The 25,062-nt window shown below is 37.4% G+C and overlaps 1 protein-coding gene across 2 annotated transcripts in view; it reads left to right on the top strand.

Moving 5' to 3' along the window:
* Window positions 1–25,062, top strand: part of PLS1 (plastin 1) — a 95,421-nt gene that overhangs the window by 39,423 nt on the left and 30,936 nt on the right. For both annotated transcript variants that reach the window (XM_063442503.1, XM_063442504.1), the window contains 8 exons: window positions 6,836–6,951; window positions 9,630–9,793; window positions 13,018–13,147; window positions 13,281–13,413; window positions 20,617–20,698; window positions 21,493–21,658; window positions 21,749–21,891; window positions 24,734–24,811. In XM_063442503.1, the coding sequence (XP_063298573.1) occupies window positions 6,882–6,951; window positions 9,630–9,793; window positions 13,018–13,147; window positions 13,281–13,413; window positions 20,617–20,698; window positions 21,493–21,658; window positions 21,749–21,891; window positions 24,734–24,811 (966 nt within the window). In that variant the 5' untranslated portion in view covers window positions 6,836–6,881. The remainder of the gene's footprint in view (window positions 1–6,835; window positions 6,952–9,629; window positions 9,794–13,017; window positions 13,148–13,280; window positions 13,414–20,616; window positions 20,699–21,492; window positions 21,659–21,748; window positions 21,892–24,733; window positions 24,812–25,062) is intronic.

Genomic DNA, 25,062 nt, shown 5'->3' with positions numbered 1-25,062 from the left:
AGTGTTAATTTTGGCAGCAAATTTCTATTTAATTTTAATCATAGTCTTTTTATTAGTCATTTATTAGTCATTAGTCATTAGCCATTTTAGTTTTAGTCGTATTTTAGTCATCTGAATTGTTTTTGTTTTAGTCTAGTTTTAGTCAACTAAATTTAAAACATTTTAGTAGACTAAAATTTGACTAAAATTGTTAGTGGACAAAATGAACACTGGATTTAACCCAACAATTGAGCAGAATTGGTAAATAAAGAAGTTGTACCCTAGGGTGGGAAGCCAGATGGTGGAATTGTGTGTGACTGTGCAATTTTGTGCATCCTGTAATAGATATGGATACACTTTAACACACAAACAATTGCTTTGAACGTACATTACATTATCTTTTCCAATTCATTTTCTCACTATTTTTTTATAGGTTATTTTTTGTTTCTTTTTACAGTGGATTGTGTAAAGCAATAAAACATGTATTTTTGCACAAATCAAAACAGCCATTTAGTTTCCATGCATTTTGTATGTTTAGATCTTAAAATAGCTGTATATCCCCATATACATCCTTCTTTTCGTATATATTGTATTTACACTGCTTTAATTGTACTGCTATGTATTGGCTCCTTTAACAATATATATGGTAACATATGTCTATAGCATTTAAATCCTCATTTTCTGTTGGACTGTAGCTTGAAAAATATTGTCATCAGCTTTTTTTCCTATCGAGACACCACTGAGTATTTCCCATGGGTTAAACTTGGCTACAAGCTTCAGCGTTGTGCTAAGGCAGCCTGTTTACTCCCAGAAATTACTCCTTGGTAAACGTAAATACAGATACAGCAAATATATAACATGCCATAATAAAATGTGATTTAATTTGGCAATCAAATATAAATTCAGTTTGGGTTGTCCAGTTTGACTGAAATTACAAATTATACTACCAGTTAAATTGAAGAAGTAACAACCAAAATTGCACCAAACTGAAGAACTCTTTTTTGTGTGTGCTGACATTTCTATAGTATTTGCATGAGATAAATAAATGTTTTGCAGAATGCTGCACCATGGGCCTGCCTGTTAAGCCACACCCCCTCACTCCAGAAACAGACTTCCTTATCAAATGTATGTACACAGCTCAGAAAGTGACAGTACTGAATGATCTGAACAACAAAACAAACTGCATTAACCCCTTAAGGACCGCTGACGGTTCAGGACCGTCAGCGGCAAAACGTGCGTTTGGACCGCTGACGGTCCTGAACCGTCATAACGGTTTTGGGCAACTTACCTGATCGCCGTCGGTCCCACGGCGGCGATCAGCTCTCCTCCCGGTCCAGGGGGACTGCCTGTCTGCCCGGGCAGTCCCCCCTCGGCAGATCAGGACCCCACGGCCATGTGATCACTCGATCACATGACCGCAGTAGGTGTCCATGTGTCTGCCTGCAGGGGGACTGTCTGTGCTGACAGGCAGTCTCCCTGCAAGTAAAAAATCAAAAAAATAAAGTGTAAAAAAAAAAAAAGAAATCAGTGAAAAAAAAAAAAAATATGTGTATATATATATGATATATATACATGTATTATATCTATATATACCTATATATAATATATGTATATATATAATATATATAATGTCACACTAAGTGTATTTTTATATTTATATATACGTATATTAATATAAAAATACACTTATATTTAAATTACACACGAATATATACAATATATATAATTACTATATATATGGTATATATAGATTATTATAAAATACAAATAAGGGGGCGGGGCCTGAGACCCAAGATGGCCGGACGCACTTGCTGATAGCTCCGACAGCGACGGCAACAAACTAAGCCCTAGCAGAGACTCACCACGCCAGACACGATAATTCTGATCTGGGAGCTGATCTGCACTCGAGGTGACACACGTTGGGGCCAAAAATGTGGAAATCTGCCCACAGAAACCGGAGCTCGGCGGTGCGGCCTAGGCCGCAAGGAGACAAGCAGGAAAGCTGCGGGAGAGACGGCCGCTCTCTCGCGGTCATACCAAGTAACGACCACAACATGGGTCCCCGTTCCCCCCCCTTTGGACCGGCGGGGGTTAACCCGGTCCCCACCAACCCAGGGCAAACAGCACAACAAACCTCGGTGGCACCATGCAGCCTGACCGACGAAGCCAGTGGGCCACGCAAGATGGCGCTCGCATCCCTAGGGCAGAAGCCAGCGCAATTACTCCATGACACTTACCCGGTGGACGAATACGCTGAGCGACTGGACAGCATCTTTCAGAGGTTTTGGGAGCGTTTGGAGCAACGCAGCAGACTGAATCAGCCTGGTCCTGTGAAAGCTGGGGAGGGGGACGTGGAAGGGGGTAAGATGCAGCCTCCAGCATGTAAACCCCACCAAGTAGCTAACACAGTCCGCCCCAAACATCCTCCCTGGCCGAGGGCCACCCGGAGAAAGTCTCCACGGCACCGACCACACCGCCGGAACACTGACCGTCGCTGGCGATGGCAGTCCACCCAAGGCGCCCGACAGAGGGAAGACACGGCCTCAATCTCAAGGTTCCGAAGCTGTGGATCGCAAGGGCTGGCCTTCACACCGGCCAGGGGCCGGAGAGCTCCTTTCACATACCTACACTCCACCGCCCTCCTGCAAACTCCACCGGTCCGGGATACCAGCCTGCCCAGTAGAGGTATCGGCTGAACTGGCGCCCTTAGCTGGCGGTCCCACCAAAATTGATCTCGGCTGAGAGCACCAAGGGACCTAGCCTGCACTGTCTGTACTGACATTCTGTATTGGACTCTCACCTAGCACATAAGCTCACCTTCAGCTATTCCTTTGCATGGCCCTGGAGAGCTGGTGGGCGTTATAGCATGTTTAGAAATGTATCTAGCATAATTACCAGTGATCAATCTATTAGACCAAAGTAATGCTTATGGTTATGCTATTAAACTTAGGAGTGCATAGAATGTTTAAAATGAAGCCTTTAAGCTACAATATGTTTCTAATAGTTCTCCATATGCCAACTAATGACACTGCAGGGAAACTCACTGCGCCCTGGAGGGCATTAACAAGCATAACAAGCCTGTTGTAATAACTCCAATATGCACTGTCTCCACCAACTACTGCTAGTATGCAACCCGTGCCTATATACTATGATTAAGATAGCACAGCAGAACAGAACAGATAAATAATCGTTAGTACTTCACGGTATTTTAGTTCATCTCATATCCTTGACCTGTTTAGTTAAGCTTGGTTAATAAAATACAAATAATATGTTAATAAAAATAAATAACAAAAAATAAAAATAATTTTTAATAATTTAAAAAAAATTATATATATATATTCAATTTTATTCTAACAGTATTTTGATATTGATATATATATATTTATATCAAAATACACTTAGAATGTAATGATATATATATCTATGTATAAATAAATAAATAAAAATAATACGAAATATACATATGTCCACATACAAAATTACATTAATAATTTCATAAATATACACGTAGACGTCAAATATGTAAATATGTATATATATTAAAATTCTACGTGCATATTTATGTAATATTTTTACCTAATTAAGTAATTTTAATGATTGCAATTTGAGGGACCTGCCTGCCAACCCAGGCCAAAAGTCCAGATAATTTAATTTGCTAGCACTGTGCTTAACCCTGTAACTTTCTATGACACCCTAAATCCTGTACATGGGGGTACTGTTTTACTCGGGAGACTTCGCTGAACACAAATATTAGTGTTTCAAAACAGTAAAACATATCACAGCGATGATATTGTCAGTGAAAGTGAAGTTTTTTGCATTTTTCACACACAAACAGCTCTTTCACTGAGGATATTATTGCTGTGATATATTTTACTGTTCTGATACACTAATATTTGTGTTCAGCGAAGTCTCCTGAGTATAACAGTACCCCACATGTAGAGGTTTTATAGTGTTTGTGAAAGTTACAGGGTCAAATATAAGGCTTGATTTTACTTTTTTTTTTTTTATTGAAATTTGTCAGATTGGTTAGGTTGCCTTTGAGAGCGTATGGTAGCCAAGGAATGAGAATTAGCCCCATGATGGCATACCATTTGCAAAAGAAGACAACCCAAGGTATTGCAAATGGGGTATGTTCAGCCTTTTTTAGTAGCCACTTAGTCACAAACACCGGCCAAAGTTAGCGTTTCTTGCATTTTTAACACACAAACAAATATAAATGCTAACTTTGGCCAGTGTTTGTGACTAGGTGGCTACTAAAAAAGACTGGACATACCCCATTTTAAATACCCTGGGTTGTCTACTTTAAAAAATATGTACATGTTAGGTGTGTTTCGGGGATTTATGACAGATAACGGTGTAACAATGTCACTATTGATACATTTAAAATATATATATATTGAAACAGCAATTTCCTACTTGTATTTATAGGCCTATAACTTGCAAAAAAAAGCAATAAAGCATGTAAACACTGGGTGTTTTTAAACTCGGGGACAAAATTTTGAATCTATTTAGCAGTTTTTTTCATTAGCTTTTGTAGATAAGTAAAAGATTTTTCAAGTAAAAGTCCAAAAACATGTTTTTTTTTTTTTTTTCACCATATTTTATTATTTTTTTTAAATACAATATATGACATAATATAAATACTGGTATGTAAAGAAAGCCCTTCTTGTCGTGAAAAAAACAATATATAACTTGTATGGGAACCGTAAATGAGAGAGCGGAAAATTACCGCTAAACACAAACACCACAAAAGTGTTAAAACTGCTCTGGTCCTTAACGTACAAACATCGCAAAAACAGGCCGGTCCTGAAGGGGTTAAAAGGGGAATTCTGCAAAACATTTTATTTATTTATTTATTTTGGTTCAAAAACTAAGAAGATTGAGCGTGCAAAAAAAAATTACAGCATATTTTTCCGTCCTGCAAAAAGTAGGTTTTAAAGCCAGTAGGGCGGCATCGTGCCCCCTGCAGATTTGGGGTGTGCAGAGTTAACTTCCTGCTCACAACAAGGAACCCCAGGTATCAATACAGCACTGCAAGTGGCTCTTTAAATAAATGCCTATAGAAAGATCATGGTATGAGCAGGATTAAATCCTCACACCACTAACCCCAGTGGATACAGGGGGCAGCTGGAAGTCAGCAGGGGACGTTTTTAGTGGCCCCAGGCTGACCTATGAGCTCTGTGCAGTGCTGGAAGTCAGCACTGCACAAAGCCCTTTAAATCCATTCACTTGCACTCCCCTGACCCCACTTATGAATATAATGTTGTGTGAGTGATAATTTCAAGCAAAGTCTTCCCTAATCTCTCCCTATGATAAAGAAAAAATCCCATTGAAAAAATTCCCATAGAATAACTTATAATATTTACCAAAATCCTGTGTGGAATACCAATGAGCGCAGGTTCTCATCTTCTGTCCCCTGAAATAGGTAATTATTAGAAATTAAATTACAAGTTCCAATTCAACTTAAAAAAAGAAAAATAGAATTTATACAACTATGGATAAATAAAAAATACACATTTTTCAATTAAATTTATATTTTAATAATATGGGAAATGTTATTGTCTAGGCAGCCATTGATTACCAATCCTTAACCATTATGTTTTGTAGCTTGGATAACGATGGTAATTGCTAATGAAATTGACAGCCATTTTACTAATTACCTCCTCGTTGTGAAATGATGGAAATGAGTGCTTAACTGCAGAATATTTAAGAGCCATCTAGTCCTGCAGGATGTCTTTAGGACTAAGGTTTTAGCGAGGATACAAAAACCCAGATAATCTAAGTCATTCAATTTTTTCCTACATTGTTTGAAGATAAATTCAAAATGTTCATATTTTACTGTATTATTTAACAGACTGATAACAAGATGACAAGTATATATTATTAAATTGCTTCTAAATTGCTGTTGTTTTTAACCTGAAAAGTGTGACGTGTCCCCACGCTTTAGACATTTGTATCAAAGACTCCAGGCTTGATGCAGACTTTCTGTTCTGTCCTCTCTTTTAATGTATGTTAATACTTTTTGGGCCCACTTCTATAAAGTTTCTATAAACATCCATTTTCTCAATTTAGAATTTCCTTGTTTTATGTTAGTATTACATACCCCTCTTCTCCACAATTTAGCCTGTCCCTCAAACTTTTAAAACATTAAAATATACATTCCTTTTATTTCTCTATAAATGATTTTATTCTTTTACAAATAGACTACATTACACATGCCAAGCTAGAGAGGTTTGCATGTGTATTATCTTGGCAAAACTATATCAATAACGTACCTAGCCACACTTAACAATTTGCTAAACATTTTAACTACTTCTTGTCGATTTTTGTTCCACAGCCAATCAAACTGATTTTTGTTTTGCAATATAATCTCAATGTTTTCCCTTGATGTCCTCTAAGACAAGCTCATTGTTTAAAATGGTTCACTAATTAAGAATAATCACTCTATAAATATTATACTGATGATACCGATCTATGAAATTAACCCCTTAAGGACACATGACATGTGTGACATGTCATGATTCCCTTTTATTCCAGAAGTTTGGTCCTTAAGGGGTTAAAAAAATAAAATAAAACCAAACAACAAAAATAACTAAAAAGCAAAATATAGTTCTAGGGGGAACATTTGTTCTATTTAATTATGATGATTTACTTTTAATAAAATTAATCTGAACATTTGTGGTAATGGATTATATGTGTGTCTGCTGGGGTGTGTTCTTGGAGTAGTTCTCTACTGCTCAGTTAGCAATTGTTTCAAGGAAGTGCAGAGTTCTTTGTACTATATGATGAATGTGAAAGTCTGTGTGTGTGACTATATTCACAACACATACAGTAATACCTCAATGTCATCTCCCAGGTGCCAGGAGTAGCCGCTTCAAGTTCCCACTTGTCCTTCTCTGGAAATGGCAAACAATACAATCACCATTTCTAGAGATGAATTGGCAGATCTGAGAGAAGCTTTTGACAAAGTTGGTAAGTGTCATGTTGAATTACAACCTATAAAACGTTCACATTATTTGAACTGCCAATAAAGAAGTAAATAATTAGCAAATTCTATGAATCGTGTCACCAAGTGGAATTTTTATCTGCAGATTATTAAATGCTGATGTCGAGAATTCAGCAGGGATGACATATTCTCATTCACAAAACACATCTTTAAATTTGTGGTCTGTTAATGGTCAATGCCGACAGGACTTCATAATGATAGAGAATACATGATAGTGAGGGTGTATTTGCGGGAGAAAATGTGAATGTGCGAAAATCAAAGCAAAATAGGGTAGATTTTCATTGGAATGTTTACATTCAAAATTGTATTTTACATAGTGTTTATTTATTTGTTTGTTTTAATATACATGTTATATTGATTTGCTTTTAGCAAGTGATGCGTTTAAGAACACAAATAGAAAACCCAAATATTGCCCATGAAGAAACGTATAATTCCCCTATTTAAAATAATTTTAGTGCAGTGTTGAGAAACACTAAAAAAAGTTTCAAAAAGAAAAAAATATATATACATACACACAGTACATATAGTATATATTCAGTGCTTAATGCCTCTGATAGCTCACATTATAAATAATAAAACACAAAGAAGCAAAGAGCTCAAGCAATATCACTTCTTTGAAAACAAGAATTCCTTGTGGTCTTTTTTGCAATCTGAATATTTACAGAATTAGCTAATTAGCAATAATATCAATATATAATTTAATCTAAGGTAACCAACTCGGAAAATGTTAACGATTATAAATATATTTGGAGTAAAACCATTCTCCAACACATATTCATGATTAATTTTGATTCACAGTTCTTTTGAAAGCACTGACTCTAGATAGATTATTTTATAGAAATGTAAGTAATGAAATGAACACAACTATTGCAGACCCCTTTAATCAAGTTTGATAAGAAAAGTGAAACATTTGCCATTCCGATCCATTCATAATCAAAATTTGCCATATTTAAGGATAGTATGCCGTGTCTTACTGACAGCATATATTTTACTAGTACATGTGTAAAAATGCAAATTTAAACGGCAAAGGTTATAGTAATTCTAGAAATTATGGTACATATATAAACCACAATACACATTCCAGAGAAGTTATAATAAAGCAACTTAGTCATTCCCAGCTGATGATATTACATCAATTTCTTAAGCCAAACCCTGTAGTAAGTGTGTTTCCAAATAAAGGCAAGACAAGTTTCAAATACTTTAACTACCATTAAAGGATCACTATAGTGTCAGGAAAACAAACCCGTTTTCCTGACACAATAGTGCCCTAAGGGTACCCCCACCCTCAGGGTCCCCCTCCCTTGGCACTGAAGGGGTTAAAACACCTTCAGCAGCTTACCTTAATCCAGCGCCGGCCCTGGTGACCTCTCCTCCCCTGCTGAAGTCAGCTCCCGAATGGAGTGGAATGCGCATGCACGGCAAGTGCCGCGCGCGCATTCAAACAGTCCATAGGAAAGCATTTTGCATCCAGCGTCGCAGATGCGCCTCTAGTGGCTGTCAGGAAGCCACTAGAGGTTGGATTAACCCTGCTATGTAAACATAACAGTTTCTCTGAAACTGCTATGTTTACATCTGAAGGGTTAAAACCTGAGAGACCTGGCACCCAGACCACTTCATTGAGCTGAAGTGGTCTGGGTGACTATAGTGTCCCTTTAATGCATATTCTCACACCCAGTGTAGTGTACATTGGGCTGAGTGACTTCATTGGAGAATATGTAGCTTTTATATAATAAAACATGGATATAACCATCCTGCAAGTTTTCAGCTATGGTTTTACTATCAGTGTTATTGGCTAAACTGTACATTTAAGTGGGTTGGCTTGAATTAGAATCTTGCAAAAAAAAGCTAAAATAGCCATGTTGTGTCTGTTGCTGAAATTGAGAATTTTTTGCCTTTTAGATTTAATTTACTCCAAGATTTGGACTTTAATAAAAAAAAAAAACATGTATAAGTGCGCATGTGAATCATATCAGTGGAGAATTGTATATTGTCCATCTTTGCTCTAAACACATTGGAGTTCCATGGCATCAGGTGATAGAAATAGATATTTACTAAGGACATTGACATGAAGCTTGTTTTATGTCCTGTATTGGAGTAATAAGGACGCTTGTTACAAATCCACCACAGTGCAATCCAGCTGCAAAATGCAAGCAGTTTGGGATGATGTAAGAAAAAGACTAACAAATATTGGTTTTTAAACTAGTACATGCACGTGTAGTATCATGGTGCTATTTAAACATTTCCCAAAATAGGATAGAGTTCTCTAGTCTAGAGCATGCATGTGCCAATCGTAAAAACCTCAACGATGTATTTGAAAATATCACAAGTAGGTGGCAGGTAGAAGTTGGATAAATTATATGCTATAGTACATGATTGTCATTAATGTCACTTACTCCAAGTTCAAATTCTTTAATCTGTTAACAATCAGAATGTTTCATAACTGGTAGATTAATAGAATGTACAGATTATTCTGATATTTTTCGAGAGGATTCTCTTTAGCACTTTTTGTGGACTCAAACACTGTTGAGGAAATTTTAAAACCATGGTACTATATTATTTAGGATGCAGCTTCAGACTACAAATAGCAACACACAGATTATTGTACGTTTTGACATCATCCATCACCCATAAATCTCTGTTTCAGATAGTGACAATAGTGGCTATATTAATGATTATGAGCTACAAGAGTTATTTAAGGAAGCAAACCTTCCACTACCTGGCTACAAGGTGAGAGACATTATTGAGAAAATATTTGCTGCTGCTGACCGCAACAAGGATGGGAAAATTGACTTTGAAGAATTTGTGTCGGTGAGTTTTGAAGAACTATATTACTGTATCTTACTTGTATTATGAAGTAATAGTTTTAAGTAACTGAAGATGAGGGGAACACATCTTTTAGCCTTTTCGCTATCTTTGTATGGGACTTTTATGACATGGAAAAAAATGGATTATGGATTCCAGAGGTCTTTAATCAGTCCACCGAGATTTTGTTTGATATTTATTTATTTTAGAGCTCCTTATTAAAAAGTTTTACTGAACAGTGATCAGAAGAAAACCATAAGTTCTGGGAAGAAAAAAACTAAAATCTGAAATTTAATTTGGATTTTAAAAAAGACGTGTGGAAGATATAGTCAACATTAGGGAACAAATAAAGTTCCTTGGTATCATACTATCAAAACGTAACTCTTCTAGGGTTATTCACTAAAAGTAGAATTCAAGTTATATTCATAATGAATTTAAAATTTCAGGTCAATATAGCTGAACTAAAAAAATCCTGTAAGTCAGCTATGCATTCAGTGTGGATACTCTGGCCATAAAGGAACACTCCACTGCCCAAATCCAGAAAAAGTAAAAATCACTTTTTAGTAGATATGTCCCCAATTAAAAAAAAATAATTATGCATTATTTTTTAAATTGGGGATATGTATAAAAGATCTTGTGTCTGAAGCCTTTGCAAGCCTGTCTTTTGTAACCCTGCCAAGACTCTCTGTGGCTGTCCAATATCTGATTTCCCAATGCAGCTCAATGATAAGTCTTTGCAAGGCAGGTGCTCTGGGCAATTGCTGCCCCTTGAGTTTAGCTCCACTGAGCTAACCAAACCAGGAAGTAACAGGACCAGCTGTCTGATTGCCAGGGGGTGTAACAAGGTTAATTTATAAAAGTGCGTCTTTTAAAATCTGCACTTTGTGTAAAATGAACTAAAGTAGACACATTCTTCACACATAAAGCATTTTAGCAAGATGAAGTGCTTTAGATATCTGGGGTGTTAATTTAAATGGATACTCTGGGCACCAATACAACTTTAATGCATTTGATAGATTTTGGTCTCATCAATATGCTGTTTTTTTTTTGCACGCTCAAATCTTGATAGTTTTTGCACAAAAAAAGTAAAAGTTTTGCAGAATGGTGGTGCTGCCATCATTGGTGGTGCTAGTGGTGAGTGAACTCAAGCCTGCAAGGCTAGAGTTCACTCTTGCGAGATGGAGGATGTTGCCATGGCAATGCTCTAAATCAGTCGAGAGGAACCCGACGGAGCTGCAAGATAGACCTCCGCCGGGTTCTCTCCTGTCTCCCTGTGCAAATGGGCAGGTAAATCTTTGATTTATTCACTAAAGTGATTATTCAAAGTGAATCCAACATGACAATCAAACTGAAGGCCAATGTAGCCCAAAGCATAGCTGACTTAGATATATTTTCTATTTCAGTGATTATGACTTTCATCTTGGAATTTACTAAGAATTTTTACTTTAGTGGCTGACACTGTTGATTCGGATTTTAACAAATAAAAAAGTGAAGTAAAAGCATCATGTACAATGTATAATTATAGAGAAGAGGCATTTCCACCTATATATCCTACAGACTTATATTTAAATGGACATTATAGTCACCAGCTCACCTACAGCTTATTGAATTTGTTCTGGTAAGTAGAATCATTACCTTCAGGCCTTTTGCAGTAAAAACTGTGTTTTCAGAGAAAAGGCAGTTTATACATTACAGCCTAGGGATAATTCCACTGGCCACTCCTCATATGGCTACTAGAGGTGGTTACTGGGTCAGTGGTGCCCTGCACAGTGTCTACACGGTGGCTACATAGTGTTTTAACACTATATTGTCAGGAATACATGTTTGTGTTCCTGACCCTATAGTGTTCCTTTAAAGGACCACTCTAGGCACCCAGACCACTTCAGCTTAATGAAGTGGTCTGGGTGCCAGGTCCCTCTAGGATTAACCCTTTTTTTTATAAACATAGCAGTTTCAGAGAAACTGCTATGTTTATAATAGGGTTAATCCAGCCTCCAAATCCTCTAGTGGCTGTCTCACTGACAGCGGCTAGAGGCGCTTGCGTGATTCTCACTTTGAAAATCACAGTGAGAACACGCAAGCGTCCATAGGAAAGCATTGTAAATGCTTTCCTATGAGACCGGCTGAATGCGCGCGCAGCTCTTGCCGCGCAAGCGCATTCAGCCGAAAGGGAGGATCGGAGGCGGAGAGGAGGAGGAGAGCTCCCCGCCCGGCGCTGGAATAAAGGTAAGTTTTAACCCTTTACTCTCCCCAGAGCCCGGCGGGAGGGGGACCCTGAGGGTGGGGGCACCCTCAGGGCACTATAGTGCCAGGAAAACGAGTATGTTTTCCTGGCACTATAGTGGTCCTTTAACACTCATTCAATCATTCGAAGCAGACTGCTGACTGCAGCATACAAGACAGGCTAACAGATACAGCAAAAGATCCACATTCCTTAGACTCGTACTTTCTAGACATACTCCACTTTGATAAGGTTTAAAATATAACTTTTATTGGTTTATGGACTGTCATCATCATTGAATATTTAACTAGCTTTGAGTGGCATATTTATTTAATCTATGAAAGGAATCAAATGTAGCATCAATAAGATAAACAATATTAGATTTAAAGTTGGTGGAAAGAAATAGTGAAAAAGATCACCAAAGGTTATTCCAAAAGTTATAAAAATAACTATTTTTAGACACCACATTAGACATTGTTATCTAAGTGTTGGGACTTTGCCTGTTGTGTTTGGATTATTAGTTTCCATTTTACATAGTTTGCCAATCCTATCTCTCCAGCACTCTGAATCTTGTACAGTGAATATGAGTTGATACGAACTGATGATTTCATATCTGTTTTTGAAAATTACTTCTTACCCTATCTGTATTTATTATTATTTCTTCTTTAAGCACCAACATGTTGTGCAGTGCTGTTCAATTTTAACATACTTGGAAAGGAGCTGATTCACCCTACTTACTAATGCTCTATAAAGTTAAGACATAAGTTATTTTTTTCTTTTTTTTTTTGGCCATCACATATATTTTCATAGTATTGTAAGGGTAAGTTATTGGAGTTTTTAGTTTACACTTTTTCGAGGTATGTGTACTGGTATGATGTCATTGTAATCAGGTTTTGCGTGAAAGAATTAGAGAGCCTTTTTTTCCCCTGTCTGTGCACCCTCTCTCTTCATGCTGTTAATACATGCAGTACCTTCAAACATAAGTATAATTATTATTCTTCTATCATAGTTGGTACAAGAACAGAAAAGTAAGGATGTTAGCCGAACATTCCGAAAGTCTATCAATAGAAGGATGGGAATAACAGCAATAGGTGGGACATCTTCTATTTCCAGTCAAGGCACACAGCACTCCTATTCAGGTAAGCAAGTCCTTCCTTGGGCCAAGCCAGATTCAAGAGCCATTTGTCTTAGAAATGACAATATCATCGATGAAGAAGTAATATCTAAGTATTGTCGGTAAGCACTCATAAGTTAACTGTGTGTCTATTTCAGATGAAGAAAAAGTTGCCTTTGCAAATTGGATAAACAAAGCTTTAAAAGATGACCCTGATGTCAAGCATCTATTGCCAATGAACACAGACAATAATAGTCTATTCACATCGCTCAGAGATGGCATTTTACTTTGGTAAGATTTTATATTGTGTGAATTATTTGTAACATTTCAAACATTTCTGAAAATAGTGAATATGATTACTGCTACCTTGTCTTTTTTTAACATACTGTATATCCTTTTGCTTACCTGGTGAAGACTTATTGGTCAAAACATTGGTCATTATTTGTTATGTATATCCAGACAAGCAAGGCATATAATTGGTACACACAATGTCACAAAAAGTTATATCTATCGCAAATATAGCATAATACTTACAGTAAAGGATTGGCATTGTCCATCAGCAAACTGTTAAGGTAATTTAATATGGAAGCAAATGGAAAAAAACGAGTTATGCTGGAGAAAGGCTAGGGGAAGAGAGAGAGGCTGGAGGGTGCAAATGTTAAAATGCTTATGCAATAATTTAATTAGGGTGGCCAGGAGACATTACAAACTTTGTAAGCTCAATAGTGTTGTTATTCTGAGATAAGAATAAACTAACGGCCCTCAGAGATACCAGATTTTAGGAAGTTATTCAAGGTATGCTAATTATGATAATAGGCCCTTCAAGAAAATTGTAATTCCTCTAGTATGCAAATTATTTGATGGAACCCTCCAAGAACCATAATCATTACTTCCCACTTTAGTGGTTCTTGTTCTAGGAGTGCCCTGTCTACCTTCAAGATTAATCTGTCAAATCATTATAGTGCGGCTCAACACTAACCTAGGTCCCACTGGGCTCACTAACTTCTTCTCAGAGCTTGGGAAGCAGGTTGATGATGTAGGAGCTCATTCATTGGTTGACCTGTTGGTAAAGAGCTGGGTTTATATTCTTTGCAAATATGGTGTTAGCAACACACATAAAATATTCTTTGTAAATATGGTGTTGGGAACAGGCAGAAAATATTCTTTGTAAAGATGGTGTTGGCAACAGGCAGAGGAATCAATATCTGCCTGGAAGAAGGAGCATGCAGAAGGGTCAATACCTGCCCATTCCAAGTGGTATTATGATGTATGTCCCTGGTGCCAGAGGAGAAAAGGTAGACAAGGAACGGTCTCGATCTTACGTCAGCGACCAGTAACTCCTGTTCCTATTACACTGACAGGTTATGGAAGCTATTTAGCAACAAGGTTGGAAATGAGATCTAAATATTTGAAAAGATGTTCATATTTCAGTGATATAAAAAAATCCTGGAATGTAATAATTAGGATGACAGTATCACATAAATGTGCACAACCAAGACACTGCACACTGGGTGGATCAAATAAAAAGAGGGAAACAGAAGAAGCCCAAAATGAAGTACATGGAGACTTTTTGTTTGTAACTTGGAATGGCCTGTAATTGTTTTGAATGCATTATACGGATAAAGCATTTTAAAACAAATATGCAAAAACTCATCCAATCCAAAATAAGATAAAAACCAATATGTGTGCTGCCATTGGAATGGATTAAGCATCCTTAAACCAATATGCAAAAACAGCCAAACCAAAATAAGATTAAAAAAACAAAATTAAGTATTTTTTTTCTGCTGATCCCCATACATTACATGACCACTCTATGACAGGGGTTCCCAACTGAGTCCTCAAGTACCCCCTACCAGTCCAGGATTTAGGGATTACCCAGTTGTGTGTAAGGTGTTTTTAGAAGAAGAAAAAAGACTCTTTAGAAACAACAGGGTAATCATTAGATCCTGGACTAGTAGGGGGTACTTGAGGATTGGGTTTGGAACCCCTGCTCTAGGAAGTAGCTTGGCCAATCAGGAGCTTGTCAGTCTGTAGAATCTGAATTATCAGACATGTTTAACTCAGCACTGCAAATGTTAAAATCAACCATTTATCTCTTAGGGTTAGGTCAGCTACAAGTCTTGAAATCTTTGCAGTGCTTCCTGTTAGCATGTACAACTGAGATCAAGGACACTGCAGGTTAGAGTGAAGGAAAGGGCTGAAAGTGCTGTATGCACACACATCAACCAGCAAGAAGGAAGTATTGTAGAATAAAATAATGTGAGGCACAGAAAGCAGGCTTGGTATGCAGAAAGCTGCAAAACATTTTTTTTTTTTTATTTGTGCAAACACTATACAGTATTGGAAATGCAAAAATACAAATAATAATTATGGTAAAAACCAATGCATAAACGTTATGCTGGTGCCTGGGGTGTCAACTTAATGGACAGTTTCAAATATATAATTATAGTAACTATGCTTTTGGGCAATATTCATCAACGCACAACTGGTTATTTTGAGGAGAAGAGCTATGTAAAACTATCACTGTGGAAACCAACTGGATGTTCCTACTGATTAGTATGTATTTGCTATTTCGAGCAGAATATGACCTTAATCAGTATGTCTGTCTGTATATGTATTCCAGTAAGAAATTCTTGGAACAATAAGATGTATAAGGATTGTCTTTATCCCCTTTACACAAGGCTCGAGACCGGTAATGAAAAGTGTCAGGGGTGGAAGCAAGTTTGACACCAGTCCCTAAGTATGGGTTAGTGGGTCTCATTCGGGATAATAGGAACCAAAAGACGCTATCTAGAGGTTGGCCTTCAGTATCTTTAGTTGGTATTTCCCTGTCATTACTTGTGAAATTCGTTAGTTAGTAAGTAGCCTCTACTCTCAACAGGCAGTAACTAGAGGCATTTTAGATGTTAGCAGATGACATGTAATAGGTAGCAGCAGATTGATCAAGAGCCCTAAGCAGAGTATGCCCTACAGCCAATCTAATAGGTATCATTGCTGGTCATGATAGAAAAGTTTCAGAACACACAGTGCATTTCAATAGACTTTGCAGCTGCACAATAAGGATGTGCATGAGGAAACATTTCGCTTCGGGAGGGCAATGGGAAGATTTCCATTTTTGTTTTTTAAAGTGCGTCGGTTATCATGGATTTTTATTTGGCCTTTTTTGGGGCTGAAAAAAAGAAGAGTTTAGAAGAAAGAAGACCTCAAATGGTAAGTTTTATTATTATTATTATTTTTTTTTTTACAGGTATTTAGATAAGGGTCCCCCCTCATTATTTTTAGGATGAGGGGGGTAGGTAGGGGTTATTTTTTAGGGGGAGGGGGCTGACGGGGGGTTACATTTTTATTTATGGCCCCCAGGGCCAGGGGGGAGGACAATAGGTCCCTCCCCTTATAGATAATTAGGGCCCCAGTCACCGCTCAGGGGTGGGGGCCGGGGAGGAGGACAATAGGTCCCCCCCTTATTCTAAATATAGGGCCCCCACCCACCACTCAGGGGTGGGGGCTGGGGAGAAGGACAATAGGTCCCCCCCCTAATTATAACTTACTCGCGATATAGCGAGTAGGGGCCTAATTTACTAATACTAAGTAGATAGCTCCCTAATACCATGGGAATTTAGATTGTCAGGCTAAGTAACTTACATTTTATATGAATGTGTGTTACTTGATTGTTGTAAGTGTTGCTTACAGCTGAATTCTGACTATGTTTGTATACTTTTTATTTAAAATTGTATACAGTGTAACATTCTTCATTCTTCAACTGGGTAAGTATATTAGTACTTAGGCAATACTGTGCTTCGGAATTTCGGCACTTCGACACTTCGGAACTTCGACACTTTGGAACTTCGGCAATTTTGGGACTTCAGGAATTCGGCAATTTGGCAATTCAGCTATTCGGTCATTCAGAAGTACCCGAAGTAGCTTTCGTCAAAAAGAATACCATCCCTACTGTAAAAATGGAGAAAGCTTAGTGATGTTTTGAGGTTGCTTTGCTGCCTTTGGCACTGACTGCCTATAATCTGTGCAGGGCATGATTACATCAGAAGGCTACCAAGGCAATCTGGGGATAAACATACAGCCCAGTATCAGAAAGCTATGTCTCCGTCACAGGTCATGTGCCTTCCAGCAGGATAATAACCAAACACTCCTCACAAAGCACCGAAAAATGGATGAGAAGAGAACATCGGACTGTTCTTAAGTGGCCTTCTATGAGTCCATATCTGAATCCTAACATTTGTCGAAAGAGTTGAAACTTGCATTTGGGAAAAGGCACCCATCTAACCCGAGAAAACATGAACAATTTGCTCAAAAAGAGTGAACCAAAATCCAAGTCTAAAATGTGGAAATCTTATTTGAAGTTACAGAAAGTGCTTGATTGTAGTTATTGTCTCCAAAGGCCGTGTCCACATATATTTTGGTTAAGTGTTCCAATATTGAGACCCATGTCATTCTCATTTGTTTTACTGTTAAAAGTAATATGCAAAGTCATAAATCAAAAGTGAATTGTGGAAACCATATACTTTTCTCAATTTTGCTTGGTGCAGAGAAAGCATTGCACTTTGTATGTAGTCTGTATGTATGTATTGATGTACGTATATGTATGGTTTATTTAAAAATGTTTGTGCGTTCTTTGTTTTTGAATTTATGCACCTGCATGCTTAGTTATTCTTCTCTCAAATGCTGTTTATTCTTCACTTTCTGATTCCAATCCAGAATATTTTGCTTTAGCCTTCCATATCAGATATTCCCTATTTGCTATTAGCATTTAATTTATTTAATCCATAGACCGTCTGTAGCGCCAGAAATGTAATATCTTTGAATGCACCTTTCTCATTAAGATCACTCCCTGATAAACACTGCATACTGTCTGCATGCATTTTAAAAAGCTGCTTTTCTCAACAGACTATTTTGTCTTAAATAAATAATAAGAGTGAAAGCAAGACCGAGTTGTACATTGTTGAATAATGAATACCTTAAATATACCTGTTTACACACATTTTTACCATGGGAAGAACTGTTTCCACTTTCCAGTGCTTGTTATTGTACTGCTGTCATGCAAGCCAAGAAGAGTATATTAGGGGTTTTAGATCCACAAAAGCCTGTCCTTCATTGGTAGAATTAGTAACATAATAACAGAGTAATCTAGAGTCCATCAAGTTCAACCTTCCACACATCTGTTTCTACAGCTAATCCAAGAAAGGAAAAACCCCCAGTTTGAAGCCATGTCCACTTTTGCCACAAATAGTAAAAAATTCCTTCTTGATTTAAAAATGTTAATCGGATATCTTGTTGAATCAACATGCCGTTAGTTCTCACATTAACTATTGTACCTTGTAATATTCAGTTTTTTGTGTTTAAAACATTTTTTTTTAAAATCTGGTAAAACAACTTATTTCATCTGCTGTAGGAGAAATTTCCTTTTTTCAAGTCTCTACGTTAACCTTCTGTAACCTACAAAACATGCAACCCTGTAGAGAGGTTTGTGCAGAACAATTTTTTTTAACTGCATAAAATTGTTCTAGCAATTATTTGAGAACAGTAGTAGTCACATTATGGCACCAAAATATAATAGCTGCAGCTTTTTTTAAATACATTTTAAAACTGTATAATAAGAGAGGCAGTGACAAGTCACAGGAGAATTTTAAAATTGCAGGAAGCTGGATTTTTCTGAGTCCAAAGTTCACTTCTAGATTTGGGGCACTTGTACAGGAGCTAACTTTGCCATGCTCATGTGTGTGTCCACAGCATACAAATACATACTTAATTATGTAATATTCATGTGGCACATTTCATACATTTAACGTGGGTAGAATTTTTGTTGCAAAACCTAAGCAATGCCAATATCCAATTATCTGCTTATAAATTGCAGGCAAGGCAAAGACTTCCATAGTATTCCAATACTAAATGAAAACTTCATATCACAGAACTACATATGCAAACTTGTTAGAGCTATAAATACCATGAAATCTAGATATGAAAATATGAAAGTCGACTTCTGCGTTAATTATTTACATGGAATGTAAACTTTATGAACCTAACTTATTTTAACTATATCATCTAGTTACAAGCTAATTTACTACCAGCTTGACTAATAATCAAATGTCATAAACCGTACATATTTATGTACTGGAGAGCAAAACATATTTGGGTTTGATCAAGACACAGTGACATTTAGTGAGCTTGCAAAACATACATACAATTCCATCCTAAAAACAATTCTAGTTCTTGAATCTTGGCAATTTATATCAACTTGAAGATTAGAAATAGAGCTGAATCCACTGCAGGAATATCCCAAAGGAAAGCCTCCAACAGACTCTGACAATCTATTTTTTTTACAAATCAAGACAAATGTGCAAGAAAAGTGCGTGAAGCACTTAGCAAACGTGTCGTGAAACTGTTGTCTGTTTGAAAACAGGTGAAATCTGCATTTTTTTGCAAAATGTAAACAAAGAGAACACACTCTTCACACATAAAGCACTTTAACTATCTGGAGTGCTTCAGGGCACTGGAGTGTCCTTTTAACCACAATCCAAATTGCACAAATAATTATTTAATTAAATAAATATGTTCTAATGGTGAACCATGTAAATAAACTTTAAAGGGACACTATAGTGACCAGGACAACTAGAGTTTAATGTAGGGGTTCTGATGTCTACTGCCTGTCCCTGCAGGCATTTCAATGTAAACACTGCATTTTCAGATATTACCGCCTAGGTACGCCTCCAGGGACAGTCACTCTGATGGCTACAAGAGGTGGTTCATCGGTCACTAACGTTGAGCGTCTCTATGCTCTGCACTTCAATCTATTGGACGGTGGGTTCTGAATCACTCCTAAACTTTACTTAAACTTTAGTAGAGATTTTCGGTCCTCGCCAGCTTGGAGCCCAGACTTTAAGGATAATGTGGTGGAGGCAGAGCTTTGCTCCTCTTCATGCCATACCAGCTCCTCCTTTACTATGCTTCAATCTACCAGCAACTGAGAATCTCTACTAAACAGTGAGTATACTGTTAAGCAAGTGGTGTGAAACCTAGCGCCCACTGAATCCATTGAAGTGGTTTTGGTTTCTAGAGTGTTCCTTTAAAGGGCTCAGAGCATTGTCTTGCATGTTTTTAAATCAAGGTTGCCTTACAAAACACTATTAAACAAGAAACAACAATTATTGTATAGTCTCTAGAAAAGTAATGGATCGTGTACAGAGCACACAAATGTTGAGTGTGCTCAGAGTAGTATTTAGAGTTTATTTTTTCTCCATGCTGTGGATATAAACCCTAAATCGCATGCAAAGTCCTTGACACATCAGTGCACACTTAAAAAAAATGTAAGATGTAATTTCTGTGCTTTCTACAACAAGCTCTAAATTTGACTGATTACATTAAATGTAAGAGTTAAAACATGGAGAAATGGAAATATTCTTAGTATAATAAATAATTAGATTGTGGGTGCACATTATTGAAACTCTTTTTTTTTTTTTTTTTTTTTTTTTTTTAACACAGCAAGATGATCAACTTTGCCCAGCCAGACACTGTTGATGAAAGGGCCATTAATAAAACAAAACTGACAGCATTCACTATCTCGGTAAGTAGACTGTATATCATAAATAATACAATCTGTCTGGGTAGGAAAGAGTCATATTTCTTGTATTAACCATCTCTGGGTACATTACCAACCATTGCCAACCAAAAGATGCGTGGTAAGTCCCGTTGCTTAATTTCTCCTTTGCAATTGTGTAGTACTCAATAGTATTCTAAAAATATGCCAGAGATTTTCTTTGTAAATCTACAATTTATACTTGTAAAACACATACAAATGTGTAGTATATAACATCTGCTAATAAAAACCCAGTGGCCACAAGTGGCATACAACATTGTGTGTGTGTGTTTGGCTGATCGGTGTTACATCGTGTAGCTTCACAATACTATAAATCTTTCAGCTCTTGATGAATCTTGATAGGAGAGAAATTATTTTTTTATGTATTGTGGAATCTGTTATTCTAAAGAGATTACACACAGTACAACAGACGGCTGCTATAATACACAAACAACTGTCTGTGCGTGATGGGTGCTGACTCTCTCCAATTTGGGTTACTTGGAAGTGATGACATTGGGATGTTTGTGTTTGTGGGTTTTCTGTGTTGTGGCTGTCTGTGTGCTATAAAATCATTTATCTGTACAACATGCAAGTAATGAGAACAGATACTGTATACAGAAATATTTTAGCGATTGGGATTGCCAGCATACATATTAAGGTATATTTCTGAAGCAATTAAAAAAAGGTTTAAAGCACAAAATATAATTAAATAAATTAAAATTGTACAAAATGGGTCCTGACCTGTTTATTTACCAAAACTAAAAAGTACTTGTTTTCTGCAGGAAAATATTAACCTGGCTTTAAATTCAGCCTCGGCCATTGGTTGTACAGTGGTCAATATTGGAGCCCAGGATTTGAAAGAAGGAAAACCACACTTAGTGTTAGGTTTGCTTTGGCAAATTATCAAAGCTGGATTGTTTGCGGACATTGAAATCTCCAAGAATGAAGGTAACGGGGAAGTCATTATTGGTAATATTACTCATGTTGTGTGTGTGATACATTCCAGTTGTGGTAACTACTTCTCTTATCTTCTTTTAGCTCTTATAGCATTGCTTAAAGATGGGGAAACATTGGATCAATTAATTAAACTCTCTCCCGAGGAACTCCTGCTTCGTTGGGTGAACTACCATCTGACCAATGCTCAGTGGCCAAACATAAACAACTTCAGTCATGACATTAAGGTTTGTAGATTAGTTAAGGTTTTGCAATTAGTTAAACTTTTTCAGAATACGTTGTTAAACTCGTAGTGGTCTACCCTCCTTCAGTTGCACTTATTTTATAGGATGAGTGGGAATGCTGTGTAAACTGACAGCCACCATACCATGGCTATTACCAGTTCATGGATTGCCCTGTTTACTGTTTCAGGAACTGAACTGAGTGCAGTGATTTCCAAAGCTGCCAAACATGTATGTATGCAAATGAGACAAACTATTACAAATATTAAAAGAAACAAGAGGGTCCTAGCTGCTTAGACAAGCTTACAGTAGAGAGGAGGTGGGAACCGTGGGGTATAAAACACTACAGGGTAACCAGTAAAATTGGAAGGTGAGGGAATGAAGTTAACTGCGGAGTAACTAATTATGTTAAGAAAGAGTGGGAGACAGATTTAAGGAATGACAATTACCCAAGGAGACCATAGGCAAACTGAAGAGATGGTTTCTTAATAGAGCAGCCCTTGAGAAATCCTGTAAGCAAGAGTTAGAGCTATATGGGTGCATGCAGTGGAACAGGAGAACAGGAGAAGGCCTCTTGCAGAGCGGAGTGATCGAGAAGGGGTGTGTCTATGAATAAGTAAAGAATCGTAGTGGGCGTAGTGGGGACAGGGGTGTTGAGAGCTTTGTGTTAATATTTTGAACTGAATCCTAAAGAGTACATGAAGCCAATCTAATGAATGGAAAAGGGGTCAGGTGTAAGAGGAGTGATGAATAATAAGTCTGGCAGTGGCATTAATTACAGATCATAGCAAGCATGGTTTCTGGAGACCAGTTAGGAGAGAATTACAGTAGTCAATTAAAGAAATTACAAGAGTGTGAACAAGTTCCTTAGTAGGATCTTGGCTAAGAAAAGGTTGCATACAGGCAATGGGTTTATACCATCAGCTTTCAGGGAGAGTGACAGACTGTGTAGTATTGTTATTATAAGGAGGGAAGATATCGAGCTCAGGTCTAGAAAGATTAAGTTTTAGAAAGCAAGACATTGATTTGGAGATGAAAGAGAGGACACTGGTGATGCATTCTAAGACAGCAGGAGAGAGATCAGAGGAGGAGAACTATATCTGGGTGTCATTGGCTTAAAAATGGAATCCAAATTAATGAATACATTTACCAAGAAAAGATGTATAGAGAGAAATTCAAGGAGGCGAAGGACATTGCCTTCAGAGGCTCCACTGAGATGGAAAAAGAAAAGGAAACACTGAAAGATCAGAGGTAGAGATAGGATGAGAGCCAAAAAAGGACAGTTCTACAAAGGCCAAGCATAGTACAGTAGCATGTTTAAAAGAAGTGGGGTAGATACCAGATACCAGAAGACAGAGAGCAGTTGGAGATGTGTGTTGAGAATGGCACAACAAAAGGGGAAAGAGACCTCATAAGGGTGAAGTCCTAAAGGGTACGAGCTGCATATTACAATTCTTACCTAACTGATCAATCTTGTCTGTAAAATAGCATGCAAAGTTGTTAAGTGCATGGTTACCATTCATATTGAAATAAGATTTTACAGACCTGCATCAATTAAGGTCAATATGATTTTATGTGTTATGATGTATTGTTACTGGATGCTTTATACAATAAAAACTAATTTTACAAAATGTATTACTTTTATAAAGTGATAAAGAGTGCACCCTCTGTTAACCCATAGAGCACTGCAACAAGTTAAAGTGCCTAAAGGGACACTATAGTCACCAGAACCACTACAGCTCAATGTTATGGTTCTGGTGTCTAAAGAATGTCTCCGCAGGTTCTGCAATGAAATGCCACCTTTTCAGAGAAAAGGCAGTGTTTACATTGCTGCCTGGTAACACCTCTAGTGGCTGTCACTCAGATGGCCACAAGAGGTGCTTCCTATTTCTGTGCTGCACTGCATGCACCTATGTACAGTGTCAACACGCTCTGCATTGAGACGCTGAACGCTCCCCATAGAGATGCAATGATTCAAAGATTCAATGAGACGATACTCACTGGTGCAGCTCGCCATTTCTCCTTGCTTGCGCAATAGCCTCCCAATGCTTTTCTATGGGATTGGACTGGCTGAGATCGTCAAGATTGATGATCTCAGCCATAGAAACGGGACCAACTGCGGCAAGCTTAACGCAGAGATGGAGAAAAGGTAAGTAAATCTACCTTATATCTCCACAGAGATCCTATGTAGTCTAAAACTAAAGTGTTAGGAATACATGTTTGTATTCCTAACATTATAGAGTTCCTTTAAGGGGTGTGGAGTATAACTTTGATGATCAAACTAAAAAATGCCAGGTATCTGGCTAGAACAAAATAGAAGCACATACAGAAGTGATAGAAAAATGCCTAATATCTGGCTTAATTTTATCACAGATGCTTGATGTGGACCAGTTCAGCGTTGTTAAGTAATGTAAAATGTTGGCTCAAATTCTCAGCACTTCTCATGGGTACACATGGGATCATTAACTCTTCCAACGACAGCCACAAATTGCTGTTATATTTTGAAAATCAAATGACTAATCCTATCTAAATGTATATATGTAAGTGTATAATTCAAACAACAAATTACATTCAGTGTTATTTACTAAAGAAAGACTTGCTGAAAATCCAAAGTGAATTTCAAATTGAAGGCACAACTACCCAAACTGGAAACATTCTTCATTCCACTATGCTTCCATTTCAGCTTTTATGGCCTTTAATTTGAAATTTACTTTGAATTCCTGACTATTTTTCTGTTATTAAATAACCCTGTTTGAAAGTGATCAAGCTATAGTTTTATACAGTACAAAGTATATCAGGATATCCAGATGTATCTGTGTAAAGTCTTTATCGTTTTATTTCATTCCAGGACTCTAAAGCTTACTACCACTTGCTGAGAGAAATTGCACCCAAAGGTGATGTTTTCATCGACTTCTCTGGATTTCATGTAAGATTATTAATTTGATTGTCTGTAAAAAAGTGAAAATATTTTTCTATCCTGGATTGTGATCTGTATTAAAGACTGTTGCTTTTAATGTTCTCTATCTAGGGGCAGCGCAACTGCTAGGCAGATTAGGCGTCCATCTTGGGCGCACTGGCCTGGGGGCCCAATGAACTCCCCTGCTGCCTGTTTCTATATGTGGCGGTCCGCGTTAGAGGAGCTTGCATACCTCTACCAGGTTTGACAGATGGTGCTGA

This window comes from Pelobates fuscus, chromosome 2 (assembly GCF_036172605.1).
Source record: "Pelobates fuscus isolate aPelFus1 chromosome 2, aPelFus1.pri, whole genome shotgun sequence".
Classification (NCBI taxonomy): Eukaryota; Metazoa; Chordata; class Amphibia; order Anura; family Pelobatidae; genus Pelobates; species Pelobates fuscus.
The sequence above is the reverse complement of the archived record's forward strand: the minus strand, read 5'-3'. Positions and strand labels throughout refer to the sequence as shown.